The sequence below is a fragment of the Bradysia coprophila genome, assembly GCF_014529535.1.
Source record: "Bradysia coprophila strain Holo2 chromosome IV unlocalized genomic scaffold, BU_Bcop_v1 contig_5, whole genome shotgun sequence".
Taxonomy (NCBI): domain Eukaryota; kingdom Metazoa; phylum Arthropoda; class Insecta; order Diptera; family Sciaridae; genus Bradysia; species Bradysia coprophila.
Window position 1 is genome coordinate 5491870 of NW_023503374.1, and position 15638 is coordinate 5507507.

Here is a 15638-nt window from a genome sequence, read left to right on the forward strand (position 1 = left end):
GGTTTTCTCGCTCTGATCGTAATAGTTTATTCGTTGCAAATTTGTGCGACTTGATCTACTACTTTTTCTGCCGCAAACAGAGAAATAATAACAGATGGCGTTGGGCGGCATCAACGCCTTCTGTTATCATTTCGCTGCCCGTAGATTTTACAGCTCACGAACTCACGTTTCATGTAAGACACTACTCACGATTTTCAAATCCAGTTTTTTGAGTACTTTATAAAATCGAAAGACCAAAATTTTGGTACAAAAATGTTTTATTTTAAATATCTGCCCGTCACACGAAGGAATATTATTTTCTGATACCAAAACGTTTGGATTTATACGAAGCTTTCTTATCGACTGCAGAATCTGAAGGAACGGGCTTGTGTGCGGTATGTAAAATATCATGCAGCAGCTTAGCATTGCCTTCACTATTCAAAATAACAGCAAGTTCGGCCTAAGAAGTATTGCAAGAATAAAAAAAAAGATTTCCTTTAAACTTTTCCGTCAAACGGTACCTCGGTTTGTTTCAACAACTCTTTCATATTTGCCACTCGTCTCATCAGCATGTGAATATTTCTCGAGTTGATACCCGGCAATTTCATTAGAAAATCATGTGTGGTGGGGTTGATCTTATCGACAATTGTTTCTAGTTCTTTGGCGTCTGACGATCCGAAAGATGCGGCCGTCTGAAAATTAATGATGTTTACAAATTGCAGCAAGAAATACTATATATTTCGGACAGTAGATGGAACCAGTACATCAATCCTTAAACATTGGACCAGATCAAGGCCGGACTGGCCAAAAAAAGCCTTTAGGCGTTCTATTAAAGAAAATTTGTAAGAAACGCTTCTTTGCCCTTCATTTATACAAAAATAAAAAAAACTCGTCAGTTCGGGCCTGGACAAAATGACTAAGTATTTTTGTCATGCTAACTGTGAAACTGAGCGATATTGCACCACAAATATCGAAAACGTTTTTAAGCCGAAATTTACCATCATAATGGACTCACCGTTGCATCAGGTTCGTCTCGGTTTTGCTTCAACTCTTCAAATAGTTGTGCCGTTGCATATGGACTTGGTGACCAGACGATACGCAATTTCGGGAAACAAATGGTCAACAGTTGTAACTTCTGTGTTATATCAACATTGGACATTGATTCGCCGGAAATCATGTAGTGACTCTGAAAAACGTACACATTTTTGGTTAATGGATACCTTCAAATAATCACTGTCCTACTGCACCTGAAGATGAAAAGGTTTGTTTTGATCGAATTCAATTAGCAGTATTGGCTTGAGGTAGTGTCTCGTCATTTGAACACATTGATTGTACAATCTTCCTGAATTCAAACTGCCGATCAAATCGGAAATAGATTTGCGTTCAACACAAATATCTGGAGTCAGAATGTAGTCACCAATCTACAGAAGGAAACGAATTGTAATTAGATCTGTTGCTTGCATCCCAATTCATCAAACCGATGAGCGGCAATATTTCAATGATTCTTGACCAACGTCAACACTTAACTGTTATTGTAACGGGAACTACTTCTATGCCACGCTTATGTATCAAACAAGGCAGATCGGAACGAAACTCTCGCATGTCGACTATGATTTTCGGTATTGTTTTGACCGCTGTACTTTGACCACCAGCTTTCCTCGTGTCCTCTTTAATAGCATTCTGCATGGCCAACAATGGGTCATCCGATTTTCCATCTTGATACTCAGGCACCACCATTTTCTATTCGGCAGAAAATAGTGAAAAGTTGAATGACAGCAAAGGTATCGTGAAGGGCTTACACTCTTCGTCTCGATCAAAAATTCGAACGCTTGCTTCTCACGTCTTAGAGTCGTTAAGTAGGACTGCTCTTCAACGGTTTGTGCATGCAGCAGGAAAAAGACTTTCAATCGATAATGGGGCTGGCGTCTTTTCATAGCTTCAAATGTTTCAATCTGCCGAATGGCCGTAACATTGCTGTGATACATAATGACGTAGCCAGGATCCATGCCATTCAGGGTGTGTTCCAGTGACAAAACGCCATCCTCGTAATTTTTGAACGTTTGTATGCAAACAATGGGTTTGGTGGTTGTGTTCAGTATTTGAGTGACATCCAAATTTTCCAGCTGAAAATTGGGAATTAAGTTTTCTTATCGGCTTGAGTAAACGCAACTCTTAAACCTCAGCAAATGATTCAAAGGCCGCATCAGCCATTTGTGTTACATCAAAAGAGTCGTCCACCGATTCGTTGAGTTTACTTTGGGTCATTGTCAAAATGTACGAGTCACGGTACAGATCATCATCTGCAAATTAACAAAATTTTCATGAAAAGTTACAACTCCAAACAGATGCACATTGCGCCACTAACCAACATGATCATCTTGAACAAAGATCTCATTCTTCTCTGCCGATTCAGTGTCATCAGCGCCCAATTCGGCATCCTCAATCTCTTTCTTCTTAGCGATGCGGTCTCGAATAAATAATTTTTTATCGTTGGGTTCCGCAGAGGTACTTGGCTTTGTGGCTTTCGGTGGAACGGTAGGTAACGATATTGGTTCAGGAGCGGGTTTTTGCTAGAACCAAATCTTATGTTAGAATCAAGCCAGTGATCGATCCACTATTCGATTACCTTTGTCTTGTAAATGGCAGCATTTTCAATCCGCACAGCATCTGCATCCGATTCTTGAACGACTTGAAACTTTTCCGACAACTTGGCCACAGTCAAATCATTCCGAACGGCTTGATAGAAGAGATGACGTTCACCGCCTTGCAGCAAATACTGATTCAATTGTGAACAGGTTCGCGAATCCTGACACAATATCAACACTTTAATTGGCTCGTTCAAGATAGTCGGTCTACGGTCGATGGAACGTTTAATATCATTTGGGATTTCCAAGCGTAAAATTTCCGACAGAGCTTTCCACTTTGGACACAGTTCCGGTTCGAATTCTGAACATAAAAAATGGAGCAATTTTGTGTGTGTGTGTGTGTGTGTTATGTGTGACTACCTTACCATCTTTGTCATTGTAGACACGCTCCTTTGTAATTTTAAAAATTTGTTCGGCTGCATCCAAAAACACCCAGCCGGAACTGTTGTTGGCATAAGTGGAAGAGCGATATTTCTTCATAGAAACGAACATGGACACGGAATCGCTGTAAATTGCTGATCTGAAACATGCATTCAATGGAACTTATGACGAACAAATTACAAAAGCGTGAAGTTCATATGAATCCCTCGCATTCTGCCGACCAATTTGTCGGTTTCCCAGGTTAATCTCAAGTTCATACTTACATCATCAAACTGCGCATCACCTTCAAGTCCGAAATCAATACTTTAGTCTGTGAGCTCAATTGATGCCAGACGGAGTCCAACTGCGCCTGTAGAATCTTGTGAAATTTCTTCGTAACACAATTCTCGACGGTTATCTCTTGCATATCAACGAACCGATTTATTCGCTTGATTTCCTTCACCAGATAGTTCATAATGTCCAGAATGTGCGTCTGAATCATTGTCATCTTTGTGGTCATCGGTATGTGCAGTTCAACGACTTGAGGTTCGTATGGCTTCAACGACTTCTGTACTGTAATGTGGAACCGAGGCCAAATGTACAGTTCTTTGACGAAAATATTTCTCATCACTTTCTCCACATGCCCGTAGCCATATGTAAACGATTCGGCTGCATTGGTGAACGCCTTGATGAAGCCGGTTTTGTTTTTCTGGCGATACAGGCGTAGAGCGAAAGCCTCCTGGCACGATTCAACGATTTGATGGGCTCGCAAAATGATGATGCCCGTAATCAAATCGATAGGAATGCGCTCCTTCAACAGATCGACGACGAGGATACGAGTCGTTAGAAATTGGATGCCACCCTGCAGATAGATTTGCTGACGCTCGTTGGCATTCGTTGACGACTCGTGAATGTGTCGCGAATCGATTCTTGATTTGAAATATTTCTCCTCGTAATCGGCAGCGTTTATTACCAACACCAAGTTTGCCGAATCACAGTAAGCTCGCAATAAGTTTGTGACGACGGTGTTGTAACTGATTCCCCTGGTAAGCAAGTGTTTCAAAGTAAAAATCGGTGCAATGGAATGTAATGCTAAAAGTCTTACTTGGCACACACAACGAGTGCGTCCGAATAAACTAGATCGAGAAAAATTTGTTTTTGGTACGGCAGCATATAAACACCACTTTTATCGAGGAACTCTTCCGCTCCGACGGCCTCACACATTTTCTTTTCCAACTCAAGTTCACTCTCGTCATCTTTGCTATCCGTATCTTGGACACTGAAAGAACTGGACGAAGTTGATGGTTCCGGATTTAGTGATGATGATGTTGATTGATGGGCGGACGACATGATTGGCGATTTCGATAATAGTTTTCGCTTTACATCAGTGAGGTGCGAGGAATCGCGTAAATCATTTCTTTCAATTTAAAGATTTTATTGTGAAATAAACATCAACAACCGTTAATGTCACAGAAAATCTACTGTAAGACACTGTTGTCACGAGCCGGCAGTACGGTGCATCCTCTGGTACTACTACAGTAATTGTAAACTTTCTCTATTTTTTTGTACTAAATTTGACACTTCCACTCTTCAGTCACTGTCAAACTTTTAATCATATGATAAAGCTTCACAGCCAAACTAGCGACCGACTGTACATGTAATTTTACAAGTGAAAATATAAATGATATAATGGCCAAACAAAAGAACAACAAACCGAAACCGGTAAGACTCACCCCATCTCAACGAAACTAAGGCTTCATTCTAACATTCCTGCACATCATTTCACAATTTGTGATCACGCCTAGGCCCGGGCATTTCAGTGCATGTTCGCTGTCACTTTGCATGCAAAGTGATAGTCATTCCCATAGAATGTGTTTGTTTAATCAAAAGAATCCAATTGTTTTGAGGGGAGCAAACACTGATATTCATGACGCGGGTACTTCCTGTTAAAAGCCGTGGAATAAACGTTTCCAGACGACAGTAGTGCCAGTGCTAGAAGTGTCGTGGACATACCGTGTCCCAGATGTGATTGAACATTAGGTTTAACAATTTGAAACCCAAAAAAGAGGACAGTTCGTCCCTTGGTTTGGTTTGACTGTGAGGTAGTTACTTTACTCGCAACTGAGCACTGAGGAAATCTCTTGTTGGGCCCATTGTGTTTTTCCTCAACCATTCTATCATTCTCACACCTATTTATGTGTCTTGTCCATAGTAAGCACTCGAGGTTTGTTTACACAATCATCTTATTCAGTTCATGTCGTTCACTGAGTCATTTGGAAGTGGCTCAGGGCTCTAGTGAGATTAAGTAGCTAAACTTACAGCATATAGCTGGTTGACACTGTAGTGTCGTCACCGTTATTTTACAATCTATGAAAGATGGAACTTGTGAGAGTTCAAACATTTGTCTGGTTGGGACGATCTCCTTCCAGACTATGTAACATATCTCTTGTGATCCTTTTCACCTCGCTTCTACACGCTCCTACACCTCAAAATGTGTGTGGCCTACATTTGATGTACCGACTGATTTGGTATTCGTTTCCCTCCTCGGATCTAAATATTTCGTCTTATTTCCACGATTGACAGAAACTCCAAATCGGATTTAGAAACTTCCAGGTGATTCTCAAATTTACGAGACCCTGATGGTGTAAGTCAAGAAGATGGATATGCGAAATCTCTGTACGTTTTGAACTTGAACTGAAATATTAGATTGAGTTTGAAACTGGGACTTGATCAGCAGAAAGTGGAGTAGTCAATCTATTTACTAATCCTCACATCATTCCCGGTTTTGCCTGCGTTACGATAAATTGTTAGAGGGATTCTTTTGAAAAACAGAATCTTGAAATCGGACGCATTTTCCATTGGACTATTTTATATGTGCCTGGATTGGTATTGGTCCCTAGAATCTAAAACCACTTTCAAAAAAATTCTTCGAAGCTTGTGTGGCTGGTGGGAGGTGATCGAAAACTGAAAACATGGACTTTTCTTACAGAAATTTCTCCAGGTACACGAGCCGTACAGGGTCGTGTGGGGTGTCATTAGAAAGGTAATTGCATGTACTTTCGGGGTAAATGGGGTCTTATTGGGTTTAAAATTCATCCACACTGAGACATGTGCAGTTGAAGTTTTCAACCGAAAAAAGACTGAAAACTCACACTTTTCATACAGAAATTTCTCGAGGTACACGAAACGTACATGGTCGTATGAGGTGTCATATGAAAGGTAATTGCATGTACTTTCAGGAGAAGTACAGCTTACGGAAGTTTGGTAGCATCTCCGATGCAATATAAGCACTTAAACATTTCAACTTCACATAATTCATCGTAGATGCAACCAAACTTCCGTAAGCTCTACTTATCCTGAAAGAACATGCAATTACCTTTCATATGACACCCCACACGGCCATGAACGTTTCTTGTAACTCGAGAAATTTCTGTAAGAAAAGTGTGAGTTTTTAGTCTTTTTTCGGTTGAAAACTTCAACTGCACATGTCTCAGTGTGGATGAATTTAAAACCCAATAAGACCCTATTTGCCCCGGAAGTACATGCAATTACCTTTCTAGTGACACCCCACACGACACTGTACGGCTCGTGTAACTGGAGAAATTTTTGTAAGAAAAGTGTAAGTTTTCGGTTTTTGATCACCTCACACTAGTCACACAAGCTTCGAAGAATTTTTTTGAAAGTGGTTTTGGCTTCTGGGGTCGAATACCTAATTGGGCATATATAAAAAAGTCCAATGGAAAATGCGTCCGATTTCAAGATTCTGTTTTTCAAAAGAATCCCTTTTAGTTTGACGAACTTCTCAACTTGGTTACCATTTTTATCTGCTTAAAAATCGATTGTTTCTTTTCTCTTCCGTTTACAGGTCGTCCACAGTGATTCGACTGCATTCCAAACCGTATTATTTTACTGCCTGTTAATCATCTTTCTGCCAATTGTGACATTCTTTTCGCTGAAATACATGTTATTCGATTCGGTCCTACAAGCCACATCCATACAAAGTAATATATACTCAGCAGTAGCCGCTGTGATTACGCTCCATTTCGCTTTGGGGCTGTACTTATACAGAGCCTATTTCAATGCTGAGAAATCGGCTGCGGAAAAAGAAGACTAAAAGGGGTGGCGACAATTTGTGAACATACTCTTCGAACAGCATGAAGATACAATAAAAACATTTGGTGGATTACATAAAATAAAATCGCAATTTTTATTCTTTTTTTTATTATGAAATATTGATTTTGTTATAGTATACGACGGTTCTACTAAGTCTTAGCTTATACGCGAAACCCTTTTTAAAAAAATAATAATTTAAACCAAGAAACTGAATTATTCTTAATCATTGTTCCGAGAGAGGAGTTATACTTAAACATAAAGAAGTAAAAAGGAACGAACCAGATCGAATCCGAATCAATGTAAAACCCGCCTGAGTAACTGCCGGTCTTACTTGTTCACTGAATGGTTCAATTTAAACTTACCGTTTGAAAACGATGACTCGTACGCGCTTATCATTCGAATGTTATTCATGAGTTTGGACGTTCACTGATGGGTTTTCATCTCCCAGTACATTATTCCGAGTGGATCGTTCAAAAACATTGGTTAACACATCGCCACGATCCACTGTCTCCGTTACCGGTTCGCTCGTACCACAATCAATTTCTAAAGTCGAAAAACGATTCCAATCAAATTCACCGCTATCGTCCACATCATCTTCGTCCGGACAAGTGTTCAAATCGTTTTCAAATTCATCGTCAACATCGAAACTCTCGTCGGCGGCAGTGACGTCTAATAGACGGGATTTCAGTCGCTCACTTATTTCTTCGAGTTCGGTGAACTTGCGTTTCAATGTTCGACTCAGCACCACATTGTCTAAGTGGTACGAACCAGTCTCTAAGTCTTTCAAAGTATTTGGCAGTTCCGATGTGTCGTCGGTTGAAGTATTACTATTTTCTACGCAGTCCGTATCGTCTGTTGGCACAATATGAATCTGGAAAACGTTCATATTCACAGTCACATAAAGCGGAATTCTTATTATAATAAATTGTTAAAGTTACCTTCAGTTCACCGTTGACGTGACCGGCTGCGTCAACCATATTGAAATAACCGGCTATAGTCGATTCAGAAGATAGTGGACTCAAATCTATTGCAGTGACACCAATCATTTCGTCTTGGTCAGTGTGTTGAGAGCCATGACTCATCATCGAATTCGAGGATATTTTTCGCCAGATTTTCAAAACAAGTTTCTTGTCAGTCTGCAGGGAAAGTCGAAAACCGTTATCGTAAAATTTTATCAAGGATGAAGTCAGAATTAAATGGCTTTTCATATCACAGGGTCTGGAATATCGTTGAAGCTTTAAGAAAAAAGGAAAAAAGCCCGCACTCAATCTCCACTTCATTTCCTCCCTCAGTTTACTCTAAAGATAACTTAAAATCAAAACTTTTCCCCGCTTTAAAGTAAGTCTCTAGATTTTGTATAGTCAGGACCTGATTCGGTAAATAGGCTCGTCAAGAAGCTACTTCTTCCGCAGAAGTTAGGACACCTTGGACCTCCATACTAAAAATTAAAAATTTGTGAATTTGCAACTCACTTCTTTTTGCAGCAAATCCTTTGGCAGCATAACGTTGAATTTTTCGTTCCAGTGAGGATTGCAGCTATTTTGTGCAATTCTCGTAGCAAACGTCGAATATTGCTCTCCGTTATCAAATTCAATCGCTTCAAATGAAACATAAGTACAGGGCCTGTTGTCCTCAGTCGACTCGTCATCCAGACTGTCATGAGTATTGTCCTTAGCTATCAAATTCCGTGCACGGTCTATTTTCACTGTCACTCGAACATTTTCTTTAATACCTTTCGGTTGGACATTATTTGTTGGCAGATTCGTTGCTCTTCCGTTCACTTTAAATGGTAGTGCCGATGACGATGTGATCAAACTCGGTGTAGGATTTTTCAATGCATTATGCAGAACATCCAACAAATCGGATGTGCGCCGTAATTGATAACGTGGATCGGTTGAATACTGTTGGCGTTGATCTGTTGACTCAGAAACTCGTTTTGGAAGACTCAATGCCAAGTTGTCAATAAATGTGTTCAGCATATCGGCTAGTGCGGTTTGGTTTGCCTTTTTCGCAGTCGGATTGTCGCTTCTACTTGTCGTGCAGGGATTAATCGTAATGTTTCTGCTCGATTTGAATGCATTCAATTGATCCACCGTTCCAATGGCCAACGCTACCTGTATTTTTGCCGACATAATGGAACCAATGTTAACTTCTATCCAGTCGGTAAGCGACACCACAGGCATCTGTATTGGGATTCATTAAATGAATATGGTTGGTCATCAGTTGGACATGAAGATTTTCAATTCGGTTACCTTTCCCTTGTAGAATTGACTGGCGTTTTTGGGATTGCCGAAAGTGTCGAAAAAGGGGCGCAGCTGTATGGGGATATTCAACAGTTCCTTGAACGAATTCTCTTTCTTCTCCCACAGTTTCAAGTCCATGTTATTGTTCTTACAGTGACTGTACAATTTTGGATCGTTTACCTCGAACATCTGCAAGCGATTGTAAATTGACTCCGTCTTTTATGTGGCTGGCTAAAAATTCGCCAAGCACATACCTCTAAATACTCGAAGACATTGCTGCTGTTGTATGAAAACGGTGTAAAAGATGGTTGTTGTAATGCATTGCCCCAGAAATGGTTCCACGACAGAACTGTTTCCAGATAGCCACATTTCTCGTCTTTCGTCGATACTATGTGAAACAGACCCGACAATGTCGGCACATTGTCGAAACCCATTGCGTGTCTTCACTGTTAAATAAAGGTCGGATTTACACAAATTTTCTTCACAAAATTAAAAGTTTTCATCAAAACACAGAGAAGGTTTCGATGGAATCGTCGAAATGTCAATAGATGTCAAAATAGGTGAATATGTACTTGAATTTATGTAAACCGCCCGAAACCATCATGTCCACAACGATCTACTACAAAATCTTGTCGGCTAAATGCTAAATCGACGCCTCCATCAACATCAACAGCATCATCAAAGAGCATCAGTGCTATAAGAAAAGGTGAATGACCCGTAACAGTAGATGCCGTAACTGCGGCAAATTTTAACCGTTATGCAGTGTTTTGTCACTGTTGTTAACAGATAAAGTATAAAATTGTTCTTGCAAATGCTAGTAGCCTCGGACCACCACTGACTCCCTAGGTCGAAACAGTGTCTTTGCTTCATTAAATTAAATGTACTTCACGTGATCCTTTAGGTAAGGGAAGGGCATCTGCTCTGTTAAGTGTTCTGTTTGATTCATTTACCCTATACTTGAAAATGGTTTTTAGTCTAATAACCTTGCGCTGTGGGTGAGGTATAGTGTTGCATTTAGTCCGTTGCAAAATCGTAACGTTAAAAAACCGGGCGCTGCCACTTCCATATAAGTACACAAATGGTCATAGGTTCGAAAAGAAGACGTTATGGCTCCTCAGTTGATTACAAAGGCCGTGACAGAGGCTTTTTCTAGTGGCTCCCTCATCGACTTAGTATGGAGGAAGACAAAATCCACTGAAACGTTCTAACTTTGCTGTCTCCGTGATTATACTGTTTAAACGACATGTTCTTTCAGAACGTCACCTAAATGGTTAACAGTGAAGAGCAGCGAATATGTATACGCCATTTCCGATCATTTGATTCAAGTTCCCCCTTGTCTGTCACAGGCAGCCTGTGTTATTATTCTTCACACCAACACATAAAAATTTGAGTTGGAAATCGAAAGCAGATCAAAGGTGACTGATACAAAACTTTCAGATTCCAATAATTTTTCTTTTTTTGAAGTGATGAAAAGTGTACCTTTGATGCAAATTTGGGGCATCGGTACAGTTTTCTCAAAGCACATGGAACTTTCACAGACAATTTTATTTTTTATTCAAAGCTGACATATTTTTACTCGAAAATGTGGTCGTACATTTTTCAAAAAGGGCTCTCGTAAAAAGATATCAGCGATCAAAAATTTCGAAACGCAGAAATGTAGGCTACAATTTCAGCGTAGGCTCGGAACCTCTTAAATTTTTACTGAAAGCTAACACATTTTACATACTACATGCGTCGAAAACTGTACTTTTCATGTTTTCATGTTTGAAGCACGCCTTTCGACTAGGGTGTAGCCTGTAGCGGTTTTGACAAAATGTCTTAGTTCTTCTAAGGCTCAGCCGGAAATCCACTCAGCTGGTCCATCTGATCATTTTATGAAAGAAAAAAAAATTTCAAACTTTAATTTTGTGCTGCCGCCAGATCGATTTTTGAAAATTTCGTCGTTTTCGGTCCACGCCACATAAATAGATTTTTTACGGTGGGCTCAGTGTACATAAAAAGTTGGGTCCACATGGTAACCTAATCTCCAAACTTCACAGATTATTTCACAAAAAAGATCAAGCCTAAAAAATATTTTTTGAGTTCATGACTGATTGTCATAGTTCCCCGATGGTGATTTTGAGACTTAAATCTCGTCACAAAATTTGATGAAAATGTGCAAAAATGTAAATTAAACTTTAAATATGCTAAATGGACCGCGGTGAGTCAAATACAACATCTGATTTGATTTGGGACACCTAAATTTATTATTTATCTGACAATACGAAACCTTTAATTTTAAACGTTTTCTAAGCTCATTTACGTACTGTTGACAGGTTCTATTGCCAGTGAGTACGTCTCGTTACATTTTCAAATTTAAAATTATTTAACGCTTAGAAAACGTTTAAAATTAAAGGTTTCGTATTGTCAGAACCTGGGAATACATTCTAAGCAAAAAAATTATTGATTTGATGTAATCCGACTTTCGTCGCCAATATTCCATGTACCAAAATGTACCAAAATCACAACTTTTTGTCAGATAAATAATAAATTTAGATATCCCAATTCAAATCAGATGTTGTGTTTGACTCACCGCGGGCCCATTTAGCATATTTAACGTTTAATTTACATTTTTGCACATTTTAATCAAATTTTGTAGCGAGATTTAAGTCTCAAAATCACCATCGGGGAACTTTGACAATCAGTCACAAACTCAAAAAATATTTTTTAGACCTGATCTTTTTTGTGAAATAATCTGTGAAGTCTGGAGATTAGATTACCATGTGGACCCAACTTTTTATGTACACTGAGCCCACCGTAAAAAATCTATTTATGTGACGTGGACCGAAAACGACGAAATTTTCAAAAATCGATCTGGCGGCAGCACAAAATTAAAGTTTGAATTTTTTTTTCTTTCATAAAATGATCAGATGGACCAGCTGAGTGGATTTACAGCTGAGCCTTAGAAGAACTAAGACATTTTGTCAAAACCGCTACACCCTACTTTCGACGCCCTCAGCATGTAAAATCCATTACATAACTCGGGATAAAAATGAAAGGGCTCGTTTTCGTGTGTTTATTGACCTCGGCTTTGGCTCGGATAAACAAAATTCACACTAAAACTCTACTTTTCATTTTTATCCCTAGTCATGTAAAATACTATTAACACCAAACGAGGGTCGTACTTTTTCCAAAAAAAATCGAGTCCAAAATTATCATCAAAATAATAATAATATTGCCCCGAAATGTAGGCAACAATTTAGCCATATGTAGATTCCTCTTAAGACGAATCGACACATGGCTAAATTGTTGCCTATATTTCGGGGCAAAATCATTATTATTTTGATGATAATTTTGGACTCGATTTTTTTTTGGAAAAAGTATGACCATCGTTTGGTGTTAAAATGTGTTAATTTTCAGCAAAAATTTAAATGCTTGTGGTGACGTAATCTAACTCCGAGAAAACTCAAAATATGTGGCAATTTTCGTAAAATATTGAGTTTTCTCGGACGAGTTTACATCACCACAAACATTTAAATTTTTACTGACACATTTTATAAACAAACGATATGGTCGTACTTTTTCGAAAAAGGATGCGAGTCCAAAATTATCATCAAAATAATAATAATTTTGCCGCGAAATGTAGGCAACAATTTATCCATATGTAGTTTCCTCTTTATTCCCACATTCATGCGTCCACACAAATCCAAGCTTTACCTTGAATCGTTATATTAATGCACTGCAGGTTTTTTCTTTTTGAAAATTCTTTTTCGTGCAGACGTCGGTTGTTGATAACAAATGTCTAGCCATTCCTGAAAGGAAAATGTTACCAACACACCGCTCGCCCACACTAACGTATGATTGTACAGTGTACAACATACGCAGTGAAATGAATTGACGGTGGAATTTGCAACGGTCCTATACATTGGTTCAATGTGTCAATATTTAGTGAACATTTAGATTTCTGTTCTAAAGTTAGACTCAATGATGAAAATTAATGCAAGATTTGAGAAGAACGTTTTTCGTTAATTTCGATGGAATCACAATGTGCAAAATTTGCAAACTTTAGATGCCTCATCTGTTATATATAAATCGTTGTATGGATCTCTGCAAAATTTGTATGGATCACATGGCACGACGTAAAAAAATTCAACCTGTGCGATTGCCGCCCTGGCCACGGGCTGCAAACTTCGCACACGGTTGAATTTTTTTACTTTCGTCCCTTGTGATCCAAATAACCATTATTAGGCTCACGATGTAGATTATGACAAACGGTTTGCGGCCTCGTGTCATAATTACACATCTTGGGCCTCATAAAGTACTTTGCACTCGATATAAACTCCTGAGTACTCTGATTTTGCTGAACAAATAAAGTGTAGGTTGCAAATCTCTGGACTGAGGAAGCCATTTACAGCATCTTCCCGTAGAGACCTCTAGCAGCCTATGAAGCAGGATGTAACGATTATGATTTTCATTTATTTCATTTCGTTTATTTTTCAAAAAAATAAAACACAACAAGTGACCTGCGTAGCTCCAGTTTGTAACAATTCTAAGGAGCTACTTTAATTTATTCATTTTGATTTATTCATGATAATTCTTTACAGTCTCACAGCAAACGTCTTAGTCTATCCACTAATGGAGATTTCATCCGATGAATTTCTCGCTCTTCAATCAATTGGCTAGCAAGCCGATTGTGTTTCACTTTTTTCGATCTCAAACAGGCATGTATCAGCATCAAACTAAATACATCACGTTGAGCTTCGCTACCACCAATCTGTTTTATATTGTATCGAATCGGCCACAACAGTTCAACGCAATCTTCGTACATCTCTCTGCTGTACGACCAAATAGATGTCAGCAGATTTTCGTTCACATTTCGTCCATGAATACACTCGCTTCCTTTTGACTCAGTCATAAACTGTTCAGCCTCGTCATATTTTTTGCTTACACACAATCCCATCATGATTCGAACGTCATTGAATGATCTGTAATGATTTGCCTGGTTCTGTTTTATAATGTCTTCGTATCGGTCACCATGTTTCTGCATAACATCCGATATCGAATAATCTTCCATTGCTAGCAAGTAGGACAATGTGAGGCTGTCAAATCTACCAAAATCTGGTCGATTCAATAATTTTTGATCCAAAACATCTGCAGCTGATTCGAATTCGCCTTTAGTAAGGTAGTATAGGGACCAGTGCCAATAGTTGTGACCGGCAATGTGATTCGAAAAATTCCATAGTGTTTCATTATCGTTCATGTACGCGATACCGTCGTCGTATCGTGACGTCATTTCAAACACATGAGCCATAGCATGAGTAGAAAAACCATTTTTCGGTTCCAATGATATACCGATTCTGGCGTGTCGTTCAGCTTGCGGAAGTAAATTTATTTCACTCAATCCGAACGAATGCCATGCGTGGATAGAACTTAAAGAATGTTCGTCTTCGAATGACGGCAAAATGCGACCAGAAATGCCGGAAACTTTTTCTGTTGAGTAAAAGTTAGTGAAAATGAAATTCTCTGTTAACATGCGAGAAGTGCGCCGTACCCATTGTACCATTTATAAGACACGTCATTCCAGCCAAATGTAAGCTCAAAATGTCTGACGGATATTCTATCAAAATTTCTTCCCATTGTCTGACAGCAGCTTCAGCATTACCCATCGATGAAAATTGCAAAGCTTTCACATGAAGCTTTTCCCATTCACCGCAAGTGTTAGAATTCGATTCAACATCTGAAGCGAGTCGTTCGATATTTTTTTCTAGGGTAGGATTGTTCTTTATGTTTGATCCTCCAATGACTTCAAGACTATGTTTGAGTGATCGTCCAGCAACTATAGTTTAGAGATTTGAAATTGAAACTTTAAAAGTTTTCAAAGAAATTCTTACTGAATTGTGGGTCAGCCTCCATCATTTTCTTTAGAGTGGATTCAAGCCCATCTAACTGTTTGTTATCGTACCAGCCCGCGAGTTGCGATACTGCTGCATCGTATAGTTTAGCTGTTTCATTACAAGCGGTAGATAGTTTCATTCCACTATCCATCCAGGACTATCAATTTTTCCAAAGTAATTCAAAGTGTCACTTTAACATCTGAGGAAATATTTGAAATTCGACTCACTTGAACATCCCTTAGTTGGTGTATCTCACGCATTTTCTACCTATTCCCTATCACTGCAGCATCAAACAAACTTACTTTGAGAGTGTCTTCTATAGACGAACAAAAGCATCATTTTATAATCGTAATTCGTAGAGCTAACAATTAATTCGAATAGAGATAAGTTTAACTGCGTTTTGAGATAAATACAACTAGAGGGGT

At 39.0% G+C, this 15638-nt stretch overlaps 4 protein-coding genes across 4 annotated transcripts; 1 reads left to right on the top strand and 3 right to left on the bottom strand.

Moving 5' to 3' along the window:
- Nucleotides 1-239: 239 nt before the first annotated feature.
- On the bottom strand, nucleotides 240-4480 carry LOC119071859 (DNA repair endonuclease XPF). The gene is made up of 12 exons (XM_037176921.1): nucleotides 4090-4480; nucleotides 3269-4027; nucleotides 2990-3144; nucleotides 2606-2925; nucleotides 2345-2549; nucleotides 2158-2279; nucleotides 1779-2102; nucleotides 1507-1719; nucleotides 1227-1400; nucleotides 995-1165; nucleotides 501-671; nucleotides 240-439 (listed from the first exon to the last, which is right to left on the bottom strand). The coding sequence occupies exons 1-12, from the start codon at nucleotides 4332-4334 to the stop codon at nucleotides 293-295; spliced, it is 3006 nt and encodes a 1001-aa protein (XP_037032816.1). The 5' UTR covers nucleotides 4335-4480; the 3' UTR covers nucleotides 240-292.
- An 81-nt stretch (nucleotides 4481-4561) lies between these two features.
- On the top strand, nucleotides 4562-7209 carry LOC119071861 (vacuolar ATPase assembly integral membrane protein VMA21 homolog). Its single transcript, XM_037176923.1, has 2 exons — nucleotides 4562-4706; nucleotides 6850-7209. Exons 1-2 carry the CDS (start codon nucleotides 4674-4676, stop codon nucleotides 7096-7098), a joined length of 282 nt encoding a protein of 93 aa, XP_037032818.1. The 5' UTR covers nucleotides 4562-4673; the 3' UTR covers nucleotides 7099-7209.
- On the bottom strand, nucleotides 7168-9885 carry LOC119071860. The gene is made up of 5 exons (XM_037176922.1): nucleotides 9595-9885; nucleotides 9350-9529; nucleotides 8570-9280; nucleotides 8036-8233; nucleotides 7168-7968 (listed from the first exon to the last, which is right to left on the bottom strand). Exons 1-5 carry the CDS (start codon nucleotides 9772-9774, stop codon nucleotides 7501-7503), a joined length of 1737 nt encoding a protein of 578 aa, XP_037032817.1. The 5' UTR covers nucleotides 9775-9885; the 3' UTR covers nucleotides 7168-7500.
- A 3959-nt stretch (nucleotides 9886-13844) lies between these two features.
- On the bottom strand, nucleotides 13845-15533 carry LOC119071863 (tetratricopeptide repeat protein 38-like). Its single transcript, XM_037176925.1, has 4 exons — nucleotides 15441-15533; nucleotides 15211-15370; nucleotides 14871-15155; nucleotides 13845-14809 (listed from the first exon to the last, which is right to left on the bottom strand). Exons 1-4 carry the CDS (start codon nucleotides 15471-15473, stop codon nucleotides 13926-13928), a joined length of 1362 nt encoding a protein of 453 aa, XP_037032820.1. The 5' UTR covers nucleotides 15474-15533; the 3' UTR covers nucleotides 13845-13925.
- Nucleotides 15534-15638: the final 105 nt, after the last annotated feature.

What these genes read in the sequence shown, in the direction of transcription:
- LOC119071859 (XM_037176921.1), bottom strand. Translation starts at nt 4,334, where the DNA reads ATGTCGTCCGCCCATCAATCAACATCATCATCACTAAATCCGGAACCA. An exon ending in ACAAACCTTTTCATCTTCAG is followed by an intron (nt 1,166 to 1,226) that starts GTGCAGTAGGAC and finishes TACGTTTTTCAG; the next exon opens with AGTCACTACATGATTTCCGG. An exon ending in AGTTGTTGAAACAAACCGAG is followed by an intron (nt 440 to 500) that starts GTACCGTTTGAC and finishes AATACTTCTTAG; the next exon opens with GCCGAACTTGCTGTTATTTT.
- LOC119071861 (XM_037176923.1), top strand. Translation starts at nt 4,674, where the DNA reads ATGGCCAAACAAAAGAACAACAAACCGAAACCG. An exon ending in AGAACAACAAACCGAAACCG is followed by an intron (nt 4,707 to 6,849) that starts GTAAGACTCACC and finishes TTCCGTTTACAG; the next exon opens with GTCGTCCACAGTGATTCGAC.
- LOC119071860 (XM_037176922.1), bottom strand. Translation starts at nt 9,774, where the DNA reads ATGGGTTTCGACAATGTGCCGACATTGTCGGGTCTGTTTCACATAGTA. An exon ending in GTCAATTCTACAAGGGAAAG is followed by an intron (nt 9,281 to 9,349) that starts GTAACCGAATTG and finishes ATCCCAATACAG; the next exon opens with ATGCCTGTGGTGTCGCTTAC. An exon ending in AGGATTTGCTGCAAAAAGAA is followed by an intron (nt 8,234 to 8,569) that starts GTGAGTTGCAAA and finishes CTTTCCCTGCAG; the next exon opens with ACTGACAAGAAACTTGTTTT.
- LOC119071863 (XM_037176925.1), bottom strand. Translation starts at nt 15,473, where the DNA reads ATGCGTGAGATACACCAACTAAGGGATGTTCAA. An exon ending in GGAGGCTGACCCACAATTCA is followed by an intron (nt 15,156 to 15,210) that starts GTAAGAATTTCT and finishes TCTAAACTATAG; the next exon opens with TTGCTGGACGATCACTCAAA. An exon ending in TCTTATAAATGGTACAATGG is followed by an intron (nt 14,810 to 14,870) that starts GTACGGCGCACT and finishes TTTACTCAACAG; the next exon opens with AAAAAGTTTCCGGCATTTCT.